General features: G+C 39.4%; 1 protein-coding gene across 1 annotated transcript; it reads right to left on the reverse strand.

The window, feature by feature from the left end:
* On the reverse strand, positions 1–24697 carry ALG8 (ALG8 alpha-1,3-glucosyltransferase). Its single transcript, XM_021704628.2, is given in 14 exon segments — positions 1–746; positions 2372–2444; positions 2793–2890; positions 4168–4307; positions 5744–5883; positions 7479–7599; positions 8413–8516; positions 8980–9106; positions 12459–12526; positions 13580–13689; positions 15727–15887; positions 15889–15921; positions 21087–21165; positions 24589–24697. Coding segments are annotated over 14 exon segments (1581 nt in total). The 5' UTR covers positions 24684–24697; the 3' UTR covers positions 1–514.
* Between the last annotated feature and the right edge of the window lie 456 nt (positions 24698–25153).

Below are 25153 nucleotides of genomic sequence, written 5' to 3' on the forward strand. Positions count from 1 at the left end.
TGGAAAAAAAAAAAATCTCCTGGAACAAGATTTATAGAATAGGGACAGCACACCATGTGCTTGCGTGCACACCAACAGGAAAGTGTAGAAGCTGGTAATGATCCAAAACATTTTTGTCCAGAAATACAAAACAGCATTTTATTTACATTTCCCTTAGCACATGATTCTAATTATGCTTTACAGCCTGACCATGGTCATCACAGGCTACAAATAATCATGCTGTTGGTAGACTCCCTGCTTGCCTTGAGCAAGCACAGCAGTCCAATGATCTCAGACAATTTTAACAGGGCAAGGCGAGATTTGTTTCAAATGTGTTTCATTGCTTTTGGAGGACAAATGGCTTCTCACCATGGTGACAATCAGGTTGCTAGGCTGGGCAAGGCCAAGTTTAGAAGAATGGTCCTCCAAACAGAACAACTGAAATGAATGGTTCATGCCACCAGCAACTTTCTTCAAGTTCTGATTAATTTCCCATGAAATAATTGTTTGGAATACATCCAAGCAGTTCCTTTATTCATTGTTTCTTTGTCTTGCGGATGGGAGGGTCAGTCAATACTGAAACATACAGTCTGAACCAAGCATATGTGATGCCCACTGCACAATACACTGAGGTCAGTAACAAAGGGATAAAGGGGTACTTCAGCTTCCAGGAGATGAAAGGGAATACAAACTCACAGAAGACTTCCAGAGGCCCCAGGCCAAGGAGGTAGAAAGTTTCCATCCAATTAAAAAGAGGCTTTTCTTTTCTGAAGAAAAAAAGGAGAGAAAAGTCTGATTTTAAACACGTCATTTTGGTGTAGCAAACATTTCTCAGCTAAAGCTTCCCACTTGCACTGTCCTGATGTGAAGAGCAGTCAGAGCTAGAGTCAAAAGAGTGCATTAAATTTCACATTTAGAAAAAATTGATAATGATATAGCACTGCATTATCTCCACGATCCAAATTCAGCCAATCATCATCCACCTACGCCGTCACCTGGCAAGAGAATCAGCTGTGCGTCTGGAGGAGGAAAGGCAGCTGGATGTTGTGCTACTGGAGACAGAATATGGTAAACAATATCAACTGATGGTTTGTAAAATGTTTTTGTTTTGATAAAATCACATACAATTTGCTATTTAACCATTTTTAAGGTTAGGACCATTAGGAGCAGAAGGGGAAGGACCATTAAGTAGATTGACAAAGTGGTGCTACCATTACCACTATCCACTTTCAAAACATTGTCATCACCCCAACAGAATCTCTGGAAACATTAAGCAATAATCACTGCCCATTCCTCCTCCCCCACCCCTACTCTGTAACCTCTAACTTACTTTTTGTCTCTGGGAATTTGCCTATTCTAGATAGTTCATACAATCTCTGTCCGCTACTGTGGATGATGCTGCAGGATGATGCTGCAATGAACACTGGTGTACAAGTATCTGAGTCCCTGTTTTCAGTTTTTTGTTTTAAGAATTTTTACTTATTTATTTGAGAGAGAAAGAGAGCAAGAGCAGGGGAGCAGAGGGAGAGGGAGAAGCAGGCCCCCTGCTGAGCAGGGAGCCTGATGCGGAGCTCGAACCCAGGACCCTGGGATCATGACCTGAGCTGAAGGCAGACACTTAACAGACTGAACCACCCAGGCGCCCTGCTGTTTTCAGTTCTTTTGGGTATACGCCTAAGAGTCCAATTGCTGGGTCATATGGTAATAACTGAATTTTAATATAATTAAGTATATGAGGCTCATGGACACAATCAGATATGAATCGTAGGGAAGCTTTAAAAAATTATACACCTGAGAGGCTCAGTTGGTTAAGCCTCCGACTCTTGGTTTCAGCTCAGGTCAGGATCTCAGGGTGGTGAGACTGAGCCCTGTGTCAGGCTCTGCGCTGGGCAGAGAGTTGGCTTGAGATTCTCTCCTTCCCCTTCTGCCCCTCTCCCTGCTCATGCATGCTCTCTCTCTCAAATAATAAATAAAATCTTAAAAAAAAATTATACAGGTAATGTTATATTAAGTTTAAAAGAGAAAAAAATTCCACCCATAATTCTATAACAAGAATTTTTACATGTATTTTAGCTTTATGCATCTATATTTACATGGTTTTACTCATACTGTATATTTTACATTCCAATTTTTAGTTTTCATATAAGGTTTTAATTTAAGCTAGGTAGTCCCTCCTCAAATATTCCCTCAAAATAAAGACATGAACTATGTTGTCATGTCAGAGTAATAGGATTATGGGTAATTTCTCCCTAAAAAAAATTTGCCAATTTTTTGTAATGCTGTTCTATTACTGTTACAACTTAAAAAATATTTTTTAAAGGCTTAGCTGACCATTTAGGAGTAAACATTTCACAAGAGCAAACATAATTTTAAATATACTTTTTTGGATTACCTGAAGAGAGTCTTCAGTGAGGAAATACTATAGACGGTAAATAGTAACATGAGTAAGATTTTAATGGGAAGTTCTGTTAAAAGAATAAAGAAAAAATACAGATGATAATTCAGTTGGTAAGAAAATGATCTGTGATACTTAAGGCAATATAATAAGCACATTGACACAGCTATATAGTGCTAGCAAAGCTTTTTGAGCTTAACAGTGCATTTTTGTGACATCTAAAGATACTGAGGATAACGTGACAAAGTAGGGGTTTTATTTAAGATAATGGATGAGCTCTCTTCTTCCAAGAGATTTTAAGGTTGTTTAACTCAGATAGTATTGATCTCTAGGCCCTGATGAAAAGGGCATGGCAATCAAATCTCTCTCTCTCTAAATAAATAAATTAATTAATTACTTAATTAAAAAAGCTGTTTACCTGGTGCAGTGAAGAGCAGAGGGAAGAGGGAATAATGTCCTGTTGTGGTCAGAATCAGAAAAATTGAAGCATCTCCTGCTTTTCCCACAGACAGAAGGCTAAAAATAAAAATTCTTAAAATAATTCCTTAAAACAACAACTGAAACTTGCACTACAGATAGCTTGATAAACTGCATCTAGAACTGGCTTAAGCATAAGATAACATACTGATCTTTGCTGCAAGTCCAATTCAATTGAGAATATTAATTTAGTGGGAAAATTTAAGTAACTGATAGAAGAATGTACCACACTGAACTGGGGAGTATTCAAAAAGAGTCTTGCTTCCCTAAGTAATGCCGTCTCCAGAGAAAGGGATGTTGTCGGATTGGGAGCTGCCTAGTGGTGGTAGCCAGGGAAACAGTACTTAGGAGTTTCCAACCCTATAGCTCTTCTCTTGGGTGGTGCCCTGTGCCTGATGATGCTTAGTATGAATTCTAACCAAAGACATTAGAAGTTTTGCTATATTTCTTAATTTGGAAACTCCACGTTGCTGAATGAATCCAGTCAAGCGGTATACTGATGTGACAAATTTGCTTATGGTTCCTTCAGAGCTTAAATGATTTCTCTCAGGATTTAAGAAACATCTCAAGTTCTATTATCATCTATCAGGCTTTAATTTTATACAGAACGGACACTATTACATTTAGTTTTTTTTTTTTTTTTTAAGCATGGTACAGTGAAAGATCGAGGGAATCAGCAATAATATCAGGTTTCAGTCCTAACTGTGCTATTTGCTAGCTGTGTGGCTTTGGGTAAGTCACTTAAACTCTCTGAGCCCCAGTTTCTGTAGATGTTAAGACAGGGGATGATATCCACTTATCCTAATTACCTTAAAGGTTTTTGTGAGGCTCAAAAAAAAATGCAAACAAAAAACCCCAAAATACCCCTCCCCCCAAAACCCCCAGAATAGTTCTGCAAAATGTGACGTGCTATACAAACATTAGATTTTATTCCATTATGGACTCCATGCTGACTTTGACTAATAACACTTAACAAGAAACTGTGGAACCCTATTTTCACAGATATGATTACACCAAAGCCCACACTTTTCTATACTATGCTGCCATTCAATATCCAGATCTAACAGCCTGGTATCATAGTTCTTCATCACTACAGTACCCCTTAACAAAAAAATGCAGAAACAATACGTGCAATTTCACAGGTCCAGGGATCGCAAGTTCAAATTTCCTGTCCTGTCCTAGTATAAATTTGTTCCTGTATATCTTTGCCTTTGCCTATCCCACGGGACATGTCAAGAAGGGACAGATCAAACAGAAAACAACAGGGTCATTGGGAAATCTGCCATAAATGCCAGCTGACTGAGTTATCTGCTTACCTCATTGGGAGAACTGCGAGGAGTATGGCTTTTTCATGGACGTGCCACCCAAACAGGAAGGAGCTCAAGGCACACAGAATTAGACATCGGAGAAAGCCTCTAGGCCCTTGAGGTTTAAACCAAAGACAGAAAACAGAGGGCTAGAAACAACAGGCAAAGATAAAACCTCAATATCATTCAAAATAGGCTTTACAGAAACATTGTTCAGACAAATACAATTTATATCATCTCTGAAAAACCATAGATCTTAGGCTATTCTCCATTAAACTGGGATAATTCATCACTTTGTGAACATTCCAACAGAAGTTATAAAAAAAAAACTACTCAGAAAAAAAGGTTTTTGGAAATACATATTTAAGTCATTAAAGTAATTCTGTTCATCAGAATTAATAATAAATGATAAAATTAAGTTCTAGGATATCCAGTAAAACCCCTTATTACATCTTCAGAATTAGTTAATTAGTAGTCACTGAACCCATTAGGTCTAACTACAAAAGTCCATAAACATTTTGGGGCTAATAATAAATTAGATTTTGCCATATTAATAAAGACGTACCTAGCTTCGTGGGCTGGAGTGTAATTTATAATAAAACTATGGGGGTGCCTGGGTGGCTCAGTCCGTTAAGTGTCTGCCTTCAGCTCAGGTCATGATCCCAATTAAGCTCCTTGCTCGGCAGGAAGCCTGCTTCTCCCTCTCCCTCTGCCTGCCACTCCCCCTGCTTGTGCTCTCTCTATCTCTCTGTCAAATGGGTAGATAAAATCCTAACAACAAAAAAAAAACTTAAAAAAAATAATAAAACTATGGCCTTCTACATGCAGCTTACGAGGCTGAGGTTTTAAAAAAAAGTTTTTACCTTAGTTAGAACATGGGAACAAGCAGGCCAGCAGAGCTTAATTACCTACCATTACTGCCATTTAATTAAGCGGGGTCAGGTGTCTTGCTGGGCTTGATCATTTAGAAACCAAAATTAAAGCTGAGTGTAATTATAGGTAGGACTGAGTTATTTATACTGAATGCCACTAAAATTATATCATGAAATTGAGAGCATGTGTTCGCTAACATAAAAACAGCTATGAATGAAGCCTAACAGCATCTGACTCATGTTAGATTCAATGTTTGATGCTCAAACAGCTATTGTTGACTCTCTTAACTCACGGTCATCATCAAGACAAAAATATCCATGCAGTCCAGACAACTTTGGATTTTTGACTAGTTAGCCATGGATGAAAACAACAGCAGAAACCCGGATGTCCCCACTACACACATTTCTCTTTTTCTCCCCAGTGCAGTCCTTGCCCCTCCTCCCTGGGCTTTTCTTTTTTCCTCATCTGAGGGTGAACAGATGATCTGACAGCTGCAGTGAGGGATCTTTCTCACAGAGGTTTTACTGGTAAATCTTTCCTTAAGGTGTTCAAAGTTACTCTAAGAATTGCTATGAAATACCTCAATCTGCAACAGGATCACAGCCATGGTATCTGTCCTATGGTTGGAAAAACTTGAAAGCTGAAATTAACCAGCCACACATAAGAAAAGCAGAGAAAACTCAAGAAATGGGTACCGTGGGTGAATTCTTACCAATATGGCCATCAGAGTGCAGATGAGGGTGGCCATGGGAGTCACTGAAGGAAGGACTGTGTGTTGGAACTGCTGAACCAAACCACTTGTCATTGAGGCCTTGGGAATTTTGTTGGGATCAAGAAGTTTCAATTCTAAACCTACAGAATAAGTAGATACTTTGTTTTGTTTTTATCGATAGCACACCATATTTTATCAACCAACTCCTTGAGAAAAAAGAAAAAAGCTACTAAATCTTATTCCTGCTTCAAGGTCAAGATGTATGACTAAATTCTGTACTATTCTACCTAAAATGCCTCTGATCTTCAGATTACACAATGCAAAGCAGCTGTTTGCATTGGAATAGGGAATACCAAAATATTTTGTATTCATTAACCTCTTTCCTTTTTCCTTCAGTCTGATGATTCTCTCTTAAAGCTAGTAACTACCTTCCTGCCACTGACTTTCCAGGTAAGACATCTTTGAGGAGACAGATATAAAAAGACAAGGTACAGCATAGTTTCCTGACTCAGACAAGGAAATTGGCCCTTGAATCTCATACCATGCTGGTTGTTTAAGGTTTTTTAAATATAAATGCTAAGAAATTCCTTGTAAGGATCCAGGTACATCAAGGCTGGATTCACAGTGGGTGAGGGATAATATCACATTATGATTTCCTACAAGTATGTACCAAAAACAGTAATGGCGGCTATCATGTGCCAAGAGTTTTGTAGCCATTACTTTCAGGCCCCTGAGGCACAGAGAGATGTGTAACTTGTCCAAAGTCATACAAGTGGTAAGTGGTAGAATTAAACCCAGGTCTGTTTGGCTCCAAAGGCCCCTGCTACTAACAACCTAGCATTTCTTTATTACTGTGTGTTTCTTATGACATGGCGCATGGGTACAGTCACTTATATTATCCCCTAATTATAATCACTAGAAGAGTCAAGTAACTTGATCAATGCCATGGCCAGTAATTTATGTAGGTGGGCCTCCAACCAACCCATCAGACTCTAGATCAGGGGTTGGCAAAGTCTAGCCTGAGGGCCAAATCTCCAGCCTGGGACTTACTTTTGTACAGACCCAAAGCTGTGAAGAGTTTTTATATTTTTCAAGGTTGCAAAACAAACAAACAAAAAGATTTTATGTGGTCCGCAAAACCTAAACTACTTACTATCTGGCCCACTCGAGACAAAGTTTACCGACCTTTCTCTTGATCCTACCATTTCCCATCAAGCTAGGCTATATTCACAAACTACTGCAAGTTATTCTAGAATGAATTATTTTCAGTAGGACCATCTTAATTTTTTTTTTTTTTTAAATCACAACCCAAACTTAAAAGCCTAGCCTAGGTTTCCCATTTCTTCTCATCTCATATATGGCTATCATTTTCCTTACTGGTTTAACACCGAGAGTCACAACTGATACATTCTTCTTTCCTTCTGCACATACTAAGTTTAAAAGCAGGATTAACTGCCGAATAACATCTTACTCTCTTTTTTTTCCCAAGGAAAGGATCAACAAGGTCATGGCCACAAACAGCTTTCGTAAGGAGCATAGTCTGTCTACTGCCCTGAAGATCTTAGTTCTTAGAGCTGCTCCCCCGTTCATTCTGAAAGCTGGAATGCACAGCTGCAGAACAAACACTTCAGCCACATTCCAAACACATTCCAAACACAAAGCAGTGTTTTCCATTTTCCAATGTGACTCGTCCTTTCCAAATTCATTGTCTAAGTAAGAAGGCTTGCTACTATACCAATGACGGAGAGCACTTTGTCCAAAGCATTGTACAAAGCCCAGAAGTTTGGAGCCCAATATGCATGGCAGAGGCCCCTCTTGAAAGGGAAGAGTCGGGACAAGACTTGAGGCAGCTGGTTCTGTAGAAAAGAGATTCAACAGTGACCAATCTTTTCCAGACTCAAAAAGAGAACCAGGGAACTATGTGACATGGTGTGTGGAAAGTTATGAGGTCTGAGTTCCAGTCTTTGTTCCTTCAAGTAGTTGTGTGATCCTGAGCAGTTGTCAGAACCTCCTCTTGTCTAACCTCATCTGTTGAGGGGGGACAAGATACTCTGAATACCAGTCCCGTGCTGTTATGAGAGAAGCATAATAAGGGAAGAATTTATGGTGCAAAGGAGGACACAGAGTGCAGCTTATCCAAGTCTACTGACGAGAAGGTGACCCCAAGGAAGACTTTACAAAAGATGTGATGCTTTTCAGTTTTAGCAGGAATTAAAATTAATTAGTGGAATTCAGGGTATGGGAAGAAGGGAACAATTTTTTTAAAAATCTGTTGAACATGCGTAATATTCTAGGCACTTTGAATGTTTGCTGTCAGTGAATGACTGTGAAAACACCACGAGTACCGATTTGGGGGTTACAAATAAATTATAGCAACTAGGCAAATTAGCAAATATGGAAATCTGTGAACAATGATTATCGATTCTGAGTGTGTGTGTCTATGTGTGTGAGAGACATATAAACATATAAATATACACATACATATCTGATTATGAACAAAAATGTTGGAAAGAATACCATTCTATTTTTGGGGAGTCACATTGGGGAGTAAGAAAAAAAGTAGTTTTGCTTATTTTATACATTTTTGGTTTTATTATTTTCTTTCTAAACAACAGCAGCAGCAACAACAAAAAACACATACTACTTTATTAAAAAAAAATAAGACTTACCAAGGCTAGGAAAGGACCCAATGAAAGAGCGGAAACTAGGAAAACAATCAGTCCCAGGGAAATAAGACGGACAAAGCTGAAACTGTTCCATCGGATGGACCCATCTACAGAAAAGCAACATTACCATTAGTAGGAGCATGGACAACCATGGATAACTTATACAATGTGCTAAATCTAGAAGTATCCCGACAGTACACCATCTTTACGATGTGGCAAGAGCACAAAGAAAAGTCAGAATGGGTAAAGGGTTTGTAGGATCAATAGTTGAGAGGTATCTCAGGGATGCCTAGGTGGCTCAGTTGGTTAAACGTCTGCCTTCGTCTCAGGTGGTGATCCTGGGGTCCTGGGATCCAGCCCCACATTGGGATCCCTGCTCAGTGGGGAATCTGCCTCTCCCTCTGCCACTCTCCCTACTTGTGCTCTCCCGCTCTGTCAAATAAATAATCTTAAAAAAAAAAAAAAATAGTCGAGCGGTATCTGTTGTGCCTCATAAAATCCTCTCATGAGGCAAACTGCCAAGCCAAAGAAAAATAAAATAAAGGTTTTGCTTTTATCACTGAAACTTGCCTGGTTTATTTGCAGTGAAACAGTAAGATCGTAGCAGGTATATACCATAAGCTGGTGCTACATAGAGGTAGATGTGCTTGAAGTGTAGAAGAACAGCAAAGAGAAATGCTCCTTCCATATACCTTTTCTAGGAGATTTAAAAGGGAAATATCACTTTAAAATTCAGGGTAAACTAAATGTAGTAATGTAGTATCCTGGTTGGATCCTGGAAAGAAAAAGAACATTAGTGGAAAAACTGGTGACATCTGAATGTACCAATGTTGGTTTTTCAGTCTTTTTTTTTTTTAAGTTTTAATTTTAATTCCAGTTAACATACAGTGTTATATGAGTTTCAGGTGTACAATACGGTTTTTTAGTCTTGATGAAAGTATCATAGTTTTATATAAAATGGTAACATTAGGGGAAAGTGGGTGAGGGGCACAGGAACTCTCTGCACTATCTTTGCAACTTTTCCATAAATCTAAAACTACTTTTAAAAATTAAGATTATTAAAAAATAAAAAAAGACACTGGAGATTGTGAATATATTTAACAATACTGGACTATACACTCAAAAATGGTTAAGATAGTTAATTTTATGTGTATTTGACCACAATTAAAAAAAATACATATTTTAACAGAGGATCACAGGGGAAGAGAGGAAAAAATGAAACAAGACGATGCCAGAGAGGGAGACAAACCATAGGAGACTCTTAATCATAGGAAACAAACTGAGGGTTGCTGGAGGTGAGGTGGGTGGGGGGATAGGGTAACTGTGTGATGGACATTAAGGAGGGCACGTGATGTAATGAGCACTGGGTGTTATAGAAGACTGATGAATCACTGACCTCTACCTCTGAAACCAATACTACATTACATGTTAATTGACTGAATTTAAATTAAAAAATGTTTAAAATTAAAAAAAAGAATGAATAAGTCATGGTAGTAAAAGGTACAGCATAGAGAATATAGTCAGTGGTGTTGTAATAATGTTGTATGGTGACAGATGGGAGCCGCACTTCTGGTCAGAATAGCGTAAGGTACAGAGTTGCCGAATCACTATGCTGTACACCTAGAACTAATATAATACTGTCCAGTATGTCTCAATAAAAAAAAATAATAATTTAAACAATCCATTACAGGTATAAGATATACCAACAAAAATACATATTTTAAAATATATATTCTGAACTACTTAATGAATGAAATACTACATCTGCGATGTGTTTAAAAATAATCGTGTGTGTGTGTGTGTGTGTACATCACTGTACTATTTTCTCTACTTTTGTATATGATTTAAATTTGCTATAATAAAAAGTTTTTGAAATTCGGGCAAATATTCTACATGCAATATAAGGTGAAACAGGCAAGTGATTCCAGTTAGTTTTTATACTGAGCCTAGTTCATTACTGCAACAAGTATTTATTCAATACTAAACTTGACGCTGAGGTACAGGACACATCATAACAACACATTACAAATTCCCCTTAAAGATCTAAAGCCCAGAGAATCCAATCCCTCTCCCTCTCCCCCTTACATTTTTTTTTTTTTAAGATTTTATTTATTTATTTGACAGAGAGAGACACAGCAAGAGAGGGAACACAAGCAGGGGGAGTGGGAGAGGGAGAAGCAGGCTCCCCGCAGAGCAGGGAGCCCGATGTGGGACTCGATCCCAGGACCCTGGGATCATGACCTGAGCCGAAGGCAGTCGCTCAACCGACTGAGCCACCCAGGCGCCCCCCCCTTACAGTTTTACAACAGCTGGAATTGATTTCCAGGGAGGAGCTGGGAATGAGAGTACGAAAGAATACATATGATGTTATGCTACCACAGAACCATTTAAATCTGCTGTTACAGATCAGGTAACATATAGTACTACCAGGCTGAAGGCATCAAGTACAGTACTTGACCCTAACAAACTAAAGGTGGTCTGATTTAAAACAAATAAACAAAAAAATCCCAAGTTGGCTATAACTAAATAAATCTGAATTCTACCTACCTCACAGGAATCTGGGGATCAAATGAGATAATGTTCCTGTGGTTCATCAAGGAGACAGTCAAAGGGACCTTGAAAGGCCAGGTTCCTTCTCTCACTCTCTCATTGGGTGTGGTCTAGAATAGATGAGTGAGGAATGATAAGGAAAGAGAATGGGGGGCTTTCAGATCTCTCGTCACCCATTTTATAATTTATTTAAATTCAGAGAAGGTCTAGCTGGTTCTATAGCTAAACTTTATTTATTCAACAATCATTGAATGCCAATTATGTTCTAAGTACTATGTAGCTTTTTATGGTTAAAAGAAAAATCTTATCCAGACATTTATAGTTGACAAAGAACTTTAAAACAGATTATCAAATTTGATCTTTCCAAAGTCCCTGTGAGGTAGGAAGCCCCATTTTAAGTAGGCTCTGCACCCAGTGTGGAGCCCAACATGGGGCTTGAACTCACAACCCTGAGATCAAGACCTGAGCTGAGATCAAGAGTTGGATGCTCAACCAACTGAGCCAGCCAGGCGCCCCAGTGGGGAGCCCCATTTTACAAATAACAATGTGACAAGGGGGTACATTTCATTTTATGGATGCAAAAACTGAGGCTGAGGGGGTTAAATGACTTGCTTTGGGTTAATGGTTCCCAAACCTGACTGTGAATCAAAATTCCATGTAGAATCTGAAACCCCGATGCAAGGATTCTGAGCCAGAGTACAGAGGGGTGGTCCAGAAATCCGAACTTCTGATTTCTTCCTCTACAAAGAGGAGGGTAATAATTATAATAACTTCACAGAATAGTTGTGAGGTTTACTCAATAAGATACTATATATAATGTACCTAACCCAAAGCAGTCAATGCATTTGTGTGAGCCCTGTCTGAGTCATACAGTTTATTAGGGTCAGTCAGTATTTCAACTCAAGTCTTCTGATTCCAAAATCCCATACTTTCTGTTACACTATGCTACCTACTTCTGATGGTGAAACCCTACCATCAGTTATTATATTGTAAAACTGAAGATTTCATTCCTAGATAAATGATTCCAACCGGGGCGCCTGGGTGGCTCAGTTGTTAAGCGTCTGCCTTCGGCTCAGGTCATGATCCTAGGGTCCTGGGATCGAGCTCTGCATCGGGCTCCCTGCTTGGCGGGAAGCCTGCTTCTCCCTCTCCCATTCCCCCTGCTTGTGTTCCCTCTCTCGCTGTGTCTCTCTCTGTCAAATAAGTAAAATCTTTAAAAAAAAAAAAAAAAAAGATTCCAACCAAATATAGCACCTCAAGTTTTTTTCAGGCCTGCTACCCTCTAACAAGTTTTGAGTCTACACGTAAAAGGAAGAAAGTTATTATCAAAAGAGGAGACGGGATTTGTGAGAAACACTCAATGAAAGTGTCTGTTGCACTTGGCAATTCAAAACAGTTGGTCAAATAAGTCTGCCCCTCACCCATTATACTGTTGCCTTTATAAGCTCAAAGTCAGACCTAAGGGGGAAAAAAATCTCATCAGCCTATTTTGCATTTACCTGAAATAATCGTGCAATGGAGAGTAACATTAATCCAAATAAAAAACCATTGTACTGGAAATGAATATCTGGGCTTAGGTTAAGGAAAGACAAGCAAGGATACCAAATTCAAATTCAACTGTGTCAGCAGATTTTTTGAGTATAAAAATGCAAATGCTTTCCTAATGGGCAAACTAAAAACAAAAATATTCCTCCCAATTTGGATTTCTCATAAATATGTTTCTCAGAAACAGAGTCAAATCTTAGACAGACTAATTAAAATGTATATAGTGCCAAGGATTATATAGGGGATAAAAAAAATTTACATTTAAGAAGAAAACCAGGAAACTTTCCAATGTTTTTTCTACCTTAAAGACCTAGCAGCTACAGGGCAAGTTTTTTGGTTCTGTTTTTTAGACTTAGGGATGAGAAAGTAAGGGCCTAAAAGCCACTCAAGGCCGCTAGCATGCAGCACCCCCTTTTTTAGAGTATCTATACACAACCTTACTTAGTAAGCCTCACAATGAACCTGTGAGGAAGTCAGAGCTCGAGCCATTAATCCATATATAGCCTAAAGCTACTGTGATGCCATAGCTAAGAGCTGAGTCCAGGTCAGACTTGAACCAAAGTCTGGGTGTTTTCCTCACACGTGGCTACCTGTATGAAAATTATAAAATATTAGGCTTCTATCATTAAGATTTTAGTTTCATTCAAACCTTCTAGATTTAAGAACTTTGCTTGTTAATATGTGGTAAGCCAAGATGGCAGAAAAGGATGAAGGCCTGTCTGTTCCCATATGCAACACTGAGGTAGACCCTTTCTTAGAAAAGGTATTTAGAATAATGTGTTATAGAACTATTTAAGATATACGTATTAATCTAAAGACAGTCAACCACAAACCCCAGTATATTGCTTTACTTACTGGTGGTTTAACTGGTTCTTGAACATCATTAACTTTTCGGAGACAAAGTGCTCTAACAACCAGAATCTGGTATAGTTGGAGAACCCATAGACACCAGTTTGGGGAACCCAATGACCCATGCCACATCCATTTTCAAAAGCAGCTCACATTTCAGAATCATCATTGTAGAAATAATTGATCTTATACTTAGTATATATCAGAATAAGTAAGGGAAGGATACGATCCACAATTAGCAACCCGAAGTTCCATAGCAGTAACACTGATAGGATAAACTTCGGTTTCTCTGTAAGTTCTTTACCTGCTTTTTTCCCATCAATGCATTTACAGCACCTACATTGAAACAGGAGGAAGGAAGCAGAAACAACTTTGATCTTCATTAGAACATCACAATACTATTACAGAGTATACTCTGATACACTCAAATACATTTTACTAGCTGTTCCTGATAAACTGTCCATGCTGTTCTTGACTGCTTAAGAAGGTGACAGCAGAAACAAAGACCTCAGGGCCAGTTCCATGTCTCTTTCTCAGCTATGCTGATTTGAAACAAAGTCTTCATTTAATAAAACGAAAAATTAAAAAACAACCACCATAAACCCAAAAGGATTTTGAAAACTGAGAGGGCACACACTATTTCAGTCCTTGAGTAAAAAATGCAGACCATACCTGAGACTAGTATAACAATGTACCATTGTGTGTCAACTGTACTAAAAAAAAAAATGCAGACCAAGATGATATAGCACTCTAAATATATATATATATCACTCAAATTAAAAATAGAGCCATGAACTTATAGCTCCTGATTGTCCAAATAATTCTAAAAACATTTATTAAAAACGTGTATCATTTAAAGGTCAAGATCTATTATTAAGTGACAATAGCAGATGACAAAAATTATGATCCTATTTTTATTTTATAAAAATTATATTCAGACACAGAAGAGAGGCTGAAATAATATGCACCAAAATGTTAACAGTGATAGCTGTAAGTGGAGAAGTATGGGTCATTTTTACTTTATATGCATTGTATATATGTGTTACATTTCTGTTTTCCAAAATTTTGACACAGATGTATAATCCTATAAAAAGATTTTTAAAAATGTGTTTTCATTTGAATATTGGCAAATCCTAAAAACAGAAATCTAAGCCAAAAAAATAGACAATAACGATGCAATTAAAGAGGGGTTAGCAAAAAGTGACCTGCTTTTCCTCCATGGAGACTGTTTCCTCATCAACAGACAGTAACCTTATAGGGTAATAGAGAAAATTAAGTAAATTACTATCTATACTTGGTGCCTGATTCTAGAAACTGGCACATAGGTCTCAACAATTTATCTTACTTAACTGCTCCCTCTACATTGCAGATGGAAATGAATTCTACTCCTCCTCTTTCTGCCTACATATACACTTGCCCTGGGAGCTTGAATTCAAAGGTTTTGAGTTTAAAGGAGTACATCACAAATCACCTTCCTTTCCAACTCTTGCTAGGTGATAAACAGACTGAAAGTTAAGGTGTTAAATAGGAAACACTCCATGATAATGATCAGGGATTAAAACATTCCCAAGGGACTCTTCCCTGAATGGGGCAAGGGTTCAGGGCCTCACAAAGAGAAAAGATCCATTTTTGACAAGGGTCACTGAAGGGACACAGTTAGTGCTCTGTCACAATCATACCTGCAGGCTTAAGTATTCGGATAGAATAGAAACAAACAGTAACTGAGAACTTACTACCTGGAAGTCACTGTGCAAGACATTGTATACATGTGTATTCAACTAAAAATTAATTTATAATAAGAGATACAAAGCATAAGAATATAAAATATAAATGTAACTTAAAATTAATGAAGAGTCTTCATGAAGGAAAGAATCCAGAAACAAAACCCAAAAGCACTCAGTAAGGTTTCCTGAGTTTACTAGAGTGGAAACTCCATTGGTGGTCAGCACAATGCATGTGTGTACACGAGTGTGGTGTGCTCTAAGTATGTGTGTGTATCCGAAAGAATAGGGTAGGTCACAGAAGCCTCTGGGGGCATACGGAAAGGAAAGAAAAGCATACGGAACCATTCTAGGCAGGAGAAATGGTGATGGAACTCTACTTGGGACTACTTTTCACAATGTTCACAATCTCTTGTTCTACCTCTGCCTTGTAACCCCACCTTATCCCACATTTTCTTCCAGACGATTCAGCTAGACTGTTTACTGTAATTACTACCTGTACAGTTTAAAACACAAATACAGAGTTTGGGACTGTTCTAACATTTGTTATTATACGAATTTTGTTTCCCCCAAATGAGGAACCAGTTAATACTACTTAACACTGTATTATGTCCTCAACACCTTCCACACAAAATGACATTCTCAGACTTACTCATGGACAGCATACACAAAGAGTACATCTGTAAAGATGACAGAAAATCTCTGGAAAAGCAAGGTCCTTGTGCTGGAGTAATTCAGGTTATGGACATTCAGCATCTCTTGATCAAAATATTTGGCAATATGTGACAGGGCATACTCAAACCATGCAAAAAAAAGGGGGGTAATCCAAGGTCCATTCTGAAGTTGCCTGTGGTAAAAATCAAAGAGAGAACGTATCCTAAAATACCTGAATAAACAAAGAGGGTGTAAAGATTGAAAATCCTCGTTCTCTAGTCTTTAAGAAAGCATATGAAATGAAACTGCATTTAACATATGACCTAGGGGGTGCCTGGCTGGCTCAGTCAGAAAAGCGTGCGACTCTTGATTTGGGGGTTGTGAGTTTGAGCTCCACATGTGGTGTAGAGATTAATAAAAAAAATAAACTTAAAAAAATGACCAAAATTAATACAGTAATTCCTATGTAAGACTGAGCAGAACACCAAAACCTGGTTCCTAAGTTATTTAATATGGTCTTCAATTTCCTTAACTAGAATCAAGTATATTTCAAAGGAAGTTAATGAAATTTGCAAGAATAAGCTTGGTAATGATATGATGCTACTCGTCTAAATATAAAAAGGGAGCTATGACATAATAAATGATTCACTAGCTTGGGTTCAAGTTCTGTCTTGGACTCATTTCCCTATTTGTAAAATAGGTATTATAAGGGCTAACTGACATAATACATATGAAATACAGTTATAAATGACAAAATGCAACACAAATGCTATTTATCTTTTGTTCCAATAGGTTATGAGATACTGAGGTTAAGAGAGCAAATGCCATTCTTTGCCATTTCTGTATTCTGAACATTTAGTAAGTGCCTGATATATTATTAAATAATCATTAGTTAAGTGAATGAGCAGTCACTAATGAGTAAACGAAAATGCAGATCATGTGAAATACAGAGTATATGAAAATGAAGTATATAACTTCAGGATATTACGTTTCCTAGATTTCTTTAAGTCTTAGTTTCCTCATCCAAACAACAGGGATGATAGTACGTACCTCATGGGTTATTGCATTAAATTTTACATACACATATAAAATACTGTTTACATAGCATTGAACCAGATACAAGCTCAATATCAATAAATATTATTTACTATCATTTTAAAAATTATTACTATCACCATAGGATGTCCCTAAAACTAAACCTGTACCTGGCACCTCTAAAAGCTCAGACCGTAATAATCTCTCTACTCTGCACTTGTTGCTCTTTTCAGTGGCAAACTCCTCTCCTTCTGGAATTGCACTGAGGGTTCACTGGGTACTAACTGGGTGTCCACAGGGACTACTATTTAGGGTTGTTCTGTGTTATAAAATGAGGTGAGAGAGACTCACTCTTATTTAAGAGAGACTCACATTATTTAAGGAAATAAATAAACTACTTGTCAGCTCTTTGTGGTAAGGATAAATGACAACTTTAGGTCCAGATAAGAAGTAGCCTAACTACTCCCCCTGCAGGTATAAAAATGTAGAAGCCTCAGAAGAGGCAAACCCAGAGGCTCTGGGTCTAGGGCACTCAAGCTATGAACCTACCCGTTAAGCTCTCACTCACGAAAAGTTCCTTCCCTAATCCCAGGTTTCCAATGTGGACTGTAAACGAGATGAGCTATTAAACTGTAGATAGAAAAATTAGAAAACTTTATCGTTTAATCTCATCCTTTTTAATGCCTATTTTTTTTTAATTAATTTATTTGAGAGAGAGAGAATGAGAGACAGAGAGCATGAGAGGGAGGAGGGTCAGAGGGAGAAGCAGACTCCCTGCCGAGCAGGGAGCCCGATGCGGGACTCGATCCTGGGACTCCAGGATCATGACCTGAGCCGAAGGCAGTCGCCCAACCAACTGAGCCATCCAGGCGCCCTTAATGCCTATTTTTAACAGTGTATTAATAAAGCAGTACTTTTATAACTTATAAATAAACTCACACTGAGTAGTAAATGCTCAAAAATGTTTTCTTGCTAGGGTATAGATACTTAAGAAACAAGTTTAGGGGATGCCTGGGTGGCTCAGTCGGTTGGTTAGGTGTCTGTCTTCAGCTCAGGTCATGATCCCAGGATCCTGGGATGGAGTCCCGCATGGGGCTCCTTGCTCAGCAGGGAGCCTGCCTCTCCCTCTGCCTGCCACTCCCCCTACTTGTGCGCTCTCTCTCTGACAAATAAAATCTTAAAAAAAAGAAACAAGTTGAGAAATTACTGCTCCATGTAATTCCAAGAAAGTCAACATCAACTTGGACTTTATTAACATCAGCAGTTCCCAGCTACAGTTTCTATGTCAGAGTTCACTCTACACTTAAAGAGCCACTTACTCTATAGGAAGTGTAAAAGGTTCATGCCTACTTTATCTTATTGACACGTTTATTACTTTAAATAAAATGGGGACCAGGAAGCGTTGAAAAAAATTGGGAGGGACAGGTACTGCCTGGGAGATGGTCATTTTTCCAAAACAAAGTGTCCCTGTCCTTTCTTTGCTATTCTCAATCCCAAACCACTCAGAGGGTCTCTATATGCTATCCCTATTCCCCACACAAAGACTTTCCAAATCTAGGCCTGAAGGTTCTCTTGACCTCAAGGATTTCTATCTGGGGCCATTTTCTTACTTAAACCGCTTTTGGGAAGCCAGTGAAGCTATTAGCTATCATCTTCTCCCAAGTGAACAGTTCCACCACTTAACTAATACCTGGTAGAGCCGGAACTCAAATCTGGGTCTCCTGACTCAAAATCCATTAGTTCTAAGCTACTACAACAGAACTGTAGAGAGCAAGATGGAGTCACTCATGTCAAGCAATGACTTATGTCAAGCACTGACTCATGTACAGCAGTGTGGTAAGCAGCCAAGGGCGTTGCAGCTAAGACCAGATATCGTCAAGCCAGCACAGGCTGACGACAGCCAGAACTGATAACCAGCAGAACCAAAAGAAGCCTGCAAAGACCCAAGACTGATTAGACTCGTTTAAAAAGGGAGAACTTTTGCAGCAAACCATCAGACTCATCAGACGCTGACCTTTTTTTCACCGCATTCAATGTCTGGAGAGTCTGACAATTTGCTGCAAAAGTCCTCCCTTTTTAAATGAGTCTAATCAGTCTTGGGTCTTTGCAGGCTTCTTTTGGTTCTGCTGGTTATCAGTTCTGGCTGTCGTCAGCCTGTGCTGGCTTCACGGTATCTGGTCTTAGCTGCAACGCTCTTGGCTGCTTACCACACTGCTGTACACGAGGGACTCTATCTTGCTCTCTCCAAGAGCTGTATCTTCAAATATAGAAACATCCAACCTCTTCATATGAAGATTCAAAACAACTGTGTTCATTCCATAAATATTTATTATGGGTCTTTTTGTGTCTTTCCCAATCAGTAGACCAATCAATTTAAGCTGAAGTCAGAGCAGAAAGGCAGGTTAGAAGTCACAGTTAGGGGCGCCTGGGTGGCTCAGTCGTTAAGCGTCTGCCTTCGGCTCAGGTCATGATCCCAGGGTCCTGGGATCGAGCCCCGCATCGGGCTCCCTGCTCCGCGGGAAGCCTGTTTCTCCCTCTCCCCCTGCTTGTGATCCTGCTCTCGCTGTGTCTCTCTCTGTCAAATAAATAAATAAAATCTTTAAAAAAAAAGAAGTCACAGTTAAGCAGTCCACTGCTCACATGTTCACTCTCCTTAGTATGGCAGAAAGACCCTTCCAGACCTGACCACATGTACCTCTCCAGCCTTATCTCCTACTATGAGCCTCCTCTCACATATAGTCAAGCCTTGCCCACAACTGAGTTTTGCTCCTTGTTGGCTTTTGTTGTTATTTTTGAGGAGAGCAGGAAGAATAAAGAAGTATACGATTACTAGAATATCTTTTTTTAGAGTAAGCTCTACACGCTCAACGTGGGGCTTGAACTCACAACCCTGAGATTAAGAGTCGCACACGCTACTGACTGAGCCAGCCAGGTGCCCCAAGAATATCTTTTACATAAGTCTCTTTTATCTAAAATAAACTGATAAAGAAGATAGCGCTGGCCTACATAGAGTTTTAGGAGTCCTAAGAGACAGTGGTGAAAATTATAGAAGTAAAGGAGGGAGAACATCCAGAAAGAAATACAGAATTAAAAGAACAAGGACCACAAAGAGAACCCTAGAGAGTACCAGCTGTTGAAAGGGTGTGCAGGTGAGGAAGAGTTAGCAAAAGAAACAAAGAGGGACTGGTCAGAGAGAAAGGGGAGATAGGGGCTGCCTTTTCATTTATAGTCCAAGGGTCATTATATGAATAGTGCTAATTATTAATAACCCTTAATAATGTTTGCTGAGCACTTCTGTTCCAAGACTGTGCTAAGTATTATAAGCATTATATTCACTTCACTCTAATACTTATTATCATTAATGGTCAGGGATGTTGAGGCTTTGAGAGGTCAAGCAGTGTGCCCATGGTCACCCAGCATGGGCATTAGGTGGCAGAGCTGAAAGTCACACAGGGGCAGTCTGCAAGCTTTTGACCACTATGCCACATATGATGTCTTCTAATTAGTCTGCATACATGCAAACTGAAATACTTTAAAGTAGATACTTTAAAGAAATTACTTACAGATCCTTAATATTCCTATCAAATACTTATAGTGTTATTATGTGAGAAGGAACTTGGTCCCTTAGGTCAATTGTTTTTCAGCTATTAAGGACTATTCTGATCTGGCTAAAAAAAACCCAAAAAGCAAGAACGAATTCACAGAAAACTTTAGATTGTCTTAAAAAAATCTCCCTGCAGCAGAGTGCTGTTTCTGATCAAGGCACTTTTGAAGTGAGGTCTGTTTTTCATGAAATATCATATGCAACTTAGTAATTCATACCAGAAATAAAAATACATCGTTTTTATAAATAATAGAAGAGAATGCTTTGTATATTACCAGAAGCCTACAAATCACATTCTCATAAATCACTAAATACTGGGGACAGACAGGATCTTAGAAATAATTCATTCCAAATCCTTATGTGCCAGATGAGAAACTAAGGCTCAGAGAAATGAAATATATTTTCTATGCTGTGGCAAAGCCAGGTCTAGAATCCAATTTTTCCTCTTTCTCAATCCCAATTCTTTCAAAAAAGGTGTGGCAAATATTGTAATTCCCAATGTATAGTTTGGGAAACTCATTTTGAAGTAAAGGGATTCCCTAATAGTGCCAGAGGGCAGAGAAGAGGAAAAAGCACAATTTTTCTGAAGATTAATTATACCTATAATCACACAGAAAACTTTTTTTTTTGCAAAAGTGTTTTAATGTCAGTAATACTTATATGATATCACACATCATTGTAAAAGATAAGCCACCAAAAAAGTGAAAATTAAAACTTACCTCATAATACCACTGTGATACTGGCAAACTGTGAGTGATAGCAAGCCAGTTTCGGTGTACTTCAAAATCTGTAGAATGGCTACTCAAAACAATCAGATGAGTGAAATGAGATTTTGTCACATTTGTTAATTTCACATTTCTTTCTTTCTTTTTTTTAACAGTAGGCTCCACACTCAGCATAGAGGCCAACTCAGGGCTTAAACTCTCGATCCCAGCTTGGGATCAAGACCCCAGCTGAGATCAAGAGTTGGATGCTCAACCGACTGAGCCACCCAGGCACCCCTCGATTTCACATTTCTAAAATTATGCTTTTAAATGGACTAACACTCCTATATAGTCATAGCTCATGAGCCTATAAAAACACAAACAGGCATTACATAATCCTGAAACACCTCACTTATCTGAAGGCCAGACTGCTTTCTGGAAAAGTTGGGGATCTATACGTAAGTGAAAAGGCTCCTGGAGTTGTCTAAAGGGCTGATCAAAAGCCCATACATTTTCATAAGGGAGGTCCTCTGGCTATTGCTCAGAGGTGACTTACTCTTGTTCACAAAGAATTCTAACAAAATTCATTATCTGGGAAATGTTTCACACACCAGCTAGATCTTCAAGGATAAGTAGGAGTTCATCCGACAGAGAAGCTGGGAAAAGGCCCCTTCCCTGCCTTTCCCATGTCTCCAAATTCCTCACTATATGCAAATATAGTCAAGCATCTCCTCTGCAGGGGAAGAAACATGTTCTCTTCTACCCTTCTAAATTCTGTAGCTGGCCTAAGAATTAAACTGACATAACACAAATTAACAGGAGAAAAAAAGCCAATTTTAATAACACATGCACGTATGAAAGCCCCAAAAGACGTAAGAAAGATAGGAGACTCAGAAGGCAGCCAAATGATTGAGGCTTATATACCACCCTGAGCTGAGGAAAGGGATAGGGGCCTGGGCCTTCCAATGGGGCGAAGGCAATTCACTGGAAGCCAGAAGAGGATGTTTGGTGTGCACCAAGGTTGCTCTGCCAGCTGCTGAGTCTCTGAGGTGAAAAAGTGATCTCCCATCACAGCTCTCTCTCCAGTACAGGCCCCCTTTCTAATGTAAATTTTCCTTACAAAAGGGTAACTTCTCTGATTTTAGAGCTTCTCCTGTGTCTGCAGTTTCTCCAAATAATCAGCCCCAAATAATCCTGATGCCAGAGGCTTATTTTGGCGTGGCATATTCTGTACTCTTCTCCCCTCTTTAGAATAATTTTTTTTTTCCATTTGTCCACTGGTGTACTTCCCCTCCATGTGTTGAATAGCACCTGATACATGGATGGGCTCAACACATTCTTGCTGAGTTAACTACTCATCAAAGTCAACTATGAGTTCTGCAGTAAAACCCGATTAACACTTCCCAACATTGTATACAACCTTTGCTGTGGCAACTCTCCTGAGTTGCCTAGCCAAAACCTTCTCTGTCTCTTTCATGGCTTTCCATTCCAATATTCATCAAGTAAATGCCGATGTTCCCCAAGGCTCAGTTCTTGGTCCTCTTTTTATGCAGTTTACTCTGTTCTGGACAATCTTATTCATACTTATTGCGTCCATTATCAACTGTATAATGATGACTCCCATACCACAATACAAGCTTGATCTCTTTCCTGAGTTCTAGAGATAGACATCCCCAAATTCCTGCTGACAATGTCACCTTAATTTCCTACGGAATCCTCAAAATCACAATTCAAAACTGATCTCATGACTTAGGAATTCCATTTCTAAGCATACACAGTACTCAACAGAAATGCATTTACCTATGTTTACCAAAAGATATGTACTGGGCGTGTCTTCAGGCCTTCAACTACATGTCAATTCCTCAGAGACTTTCCCTGACACCCAATCTAAAGTAAGTCCCCCTAGTTAGTCCTCTTATAGAATCCCATTCTTTTCCTTTGTAATGCTTTTAACACAAGTGTAGTAATGTAATTACATACTTGCGTTGATTTGTTTCTGGAACTGTTATCCTACAAAACTACACCCTTTAGGGGGTTAGTGATCATATCCAGTTTGTCCTCTCCTGTAGTGCCTAGCCACAGTACCTGGTATGTAAAAAGCAGTTAACACTTTGTTGACTACTTTTACATTTATCCTGTAGCTTCCCTCTCACATCCCCAGGTTTTACAATCTGAGAAGCAGAGCATTAACTACAACTACGTATTCTTAATCCTGGACTAAGAGTGGTATTCAAAGTAACAACCCTGAAGACATGTCTCTAGGCTTAAGTAACTAAAGCAAGTCACTAAAGCATATCACTTTAAATGCACAGACTTACAGCTAAAAAAAAAAAAAACCAAAAAACCCTTTCACTCTGATTTGAAAGGAATTTCTTACATTGTAGAACAATTTTTCCAATTTGCTTTTAAAGCAGGAAGATGTTTCTTATTTACTTTCACTTATGCAGAAAGTTTGACTGGCCAACTCCTTTTTCTAAGTCTCTGTAAGTCATTTTGCTAAACCCACACACACTTCATTGCTTCTATAATTACATATACACGTCAGCATGAATGTACGCTCTATACATACAGCTCTTCCTTCCATATCCAACAGAATATCACCAAGAACTTGAACCAAAGTATACCAGTAAACCAAAACCTAAATTGGGAAAGGGTAGGGAGACCTAGAGGGAAGGGAGAAAAGGAATGAAGGGAGAAATCACTGCATAAGAGTTAGGAAGGATGAAGAGATGGTGGATGCTAATATTAATAAATACTGAGTACCCACAGTATACACATTACTTGATGGTTGCTTCCTACCTAACTGGTTTCCATGCTCCCAGCCGTGCCCCTCCATTTTTAAAATAGTCTAACCTGGTGTGATCTGGCCACTACCCACCTCATTCTGTGCCACTCTCCTCCTTCCATAATGCTCTTCACTCACAATGGCCACTTTCTATTCCCAGAATGCTCTGAGCTCTTTCCTACCACAGGGCCTTCATACTTAATTCTTTCCTATGCCTGAACTGCTTTTTACATTGCTTATTCTCTTTCATCCTCCAAATTTTAACTTAAACATCACCTCCTAAAAGAGTAAAGCCTTGACCCGTAGTCACTCTATTTCCTTCATAGATCCATCCTATCACAATCTGAAACTATCGTTTTTGTCTATCTGCCCCCACAAATTCTATCAAGGGCAAGAAGAGGAAATGTCTTTCTCACCACCGCACCTCCAGGACTTAGTGCCTAGCTGGCAGGCAACTGATAAATACCACTGAATGAATGGTGGAGGTGGGTGTTCTTAATCTGCGCACTAAGGCTGAGGACCCAAGGCTTAGAAACACTGAAGTCAGACAGCGCCAATCCTGAAGCCAGCCATCCACGGCTATGATCTAGTTCTCAGGTCAAGTAACAATCAATCGGCGGAGGGGGAAGCAAAACGACGCCCATATGACTTCCAAGTTCCCTTTCCTCCTCCCACCCACGGGCATCCACGCTTCTCATTCCCGCTTTGACCAACCGCGGAGCGGGTCCTTACTAGGTGGGGATGAGAAGGCATTTGAAGAGAGTCACCCCGAGCGCCAAAGCCGAAAACCAATTTCCACCACCCGTCGCAAGTCCGGGAGCAGCCATTACTGCAATGCCGAGCGCTTTCAACCAACTGGATCCGCATCCCAGCTTCCGCGCATGCGGGGAAGGCCGTCTGAGAGGGCTCCCAGGCCGCTGCGCGCATGCGTTCAGTCAGTCGGCCCGCGGGGCTCCGGAGTTCTTGTATTTAAACCTCGCGCTCACTGTCCCTTCACCGTCCGGCCTCTCTCGGGCTCGGCAGGGTATGACTGCGTCTGCGCGGGTCTCTTAGGGAGACAAGTTAAGTTTCGTTAGCTACTTCATACTTCCTTTTAAATAGTTGCTGGGCGTCTGCTCTGGCGCTTCCTGCATTTTGCTTGGCAGAACCTGGCGTTGGGGTGCCTAGGCGAGAAAGAACTGTGTTTTGTACTAGAGACGTAGCGGAGAAGACAGCATTGTAACTCGAGAGTTACAGGAGACAAAAGCACCTGAGAGTTCTGGAGGTGCCTAATCCGGGCATCTGAACAGAAGTGTTA

This window comes from Neomonachus schauinslandi, chromosome 11 (assembly GCF_002201575.2).
Source record: "Neomonachus schauinslandi chromosome 11, ASM220157v2, whole genome shotgun sequence".
Classification (NCBI taxonomy): domain Eukaryota; kingdom Metazoa; phylum Chordata; class Mammalia; order Carnivora; family Phocidae; genus Neomonachus; species Neomonachus schauinslandi.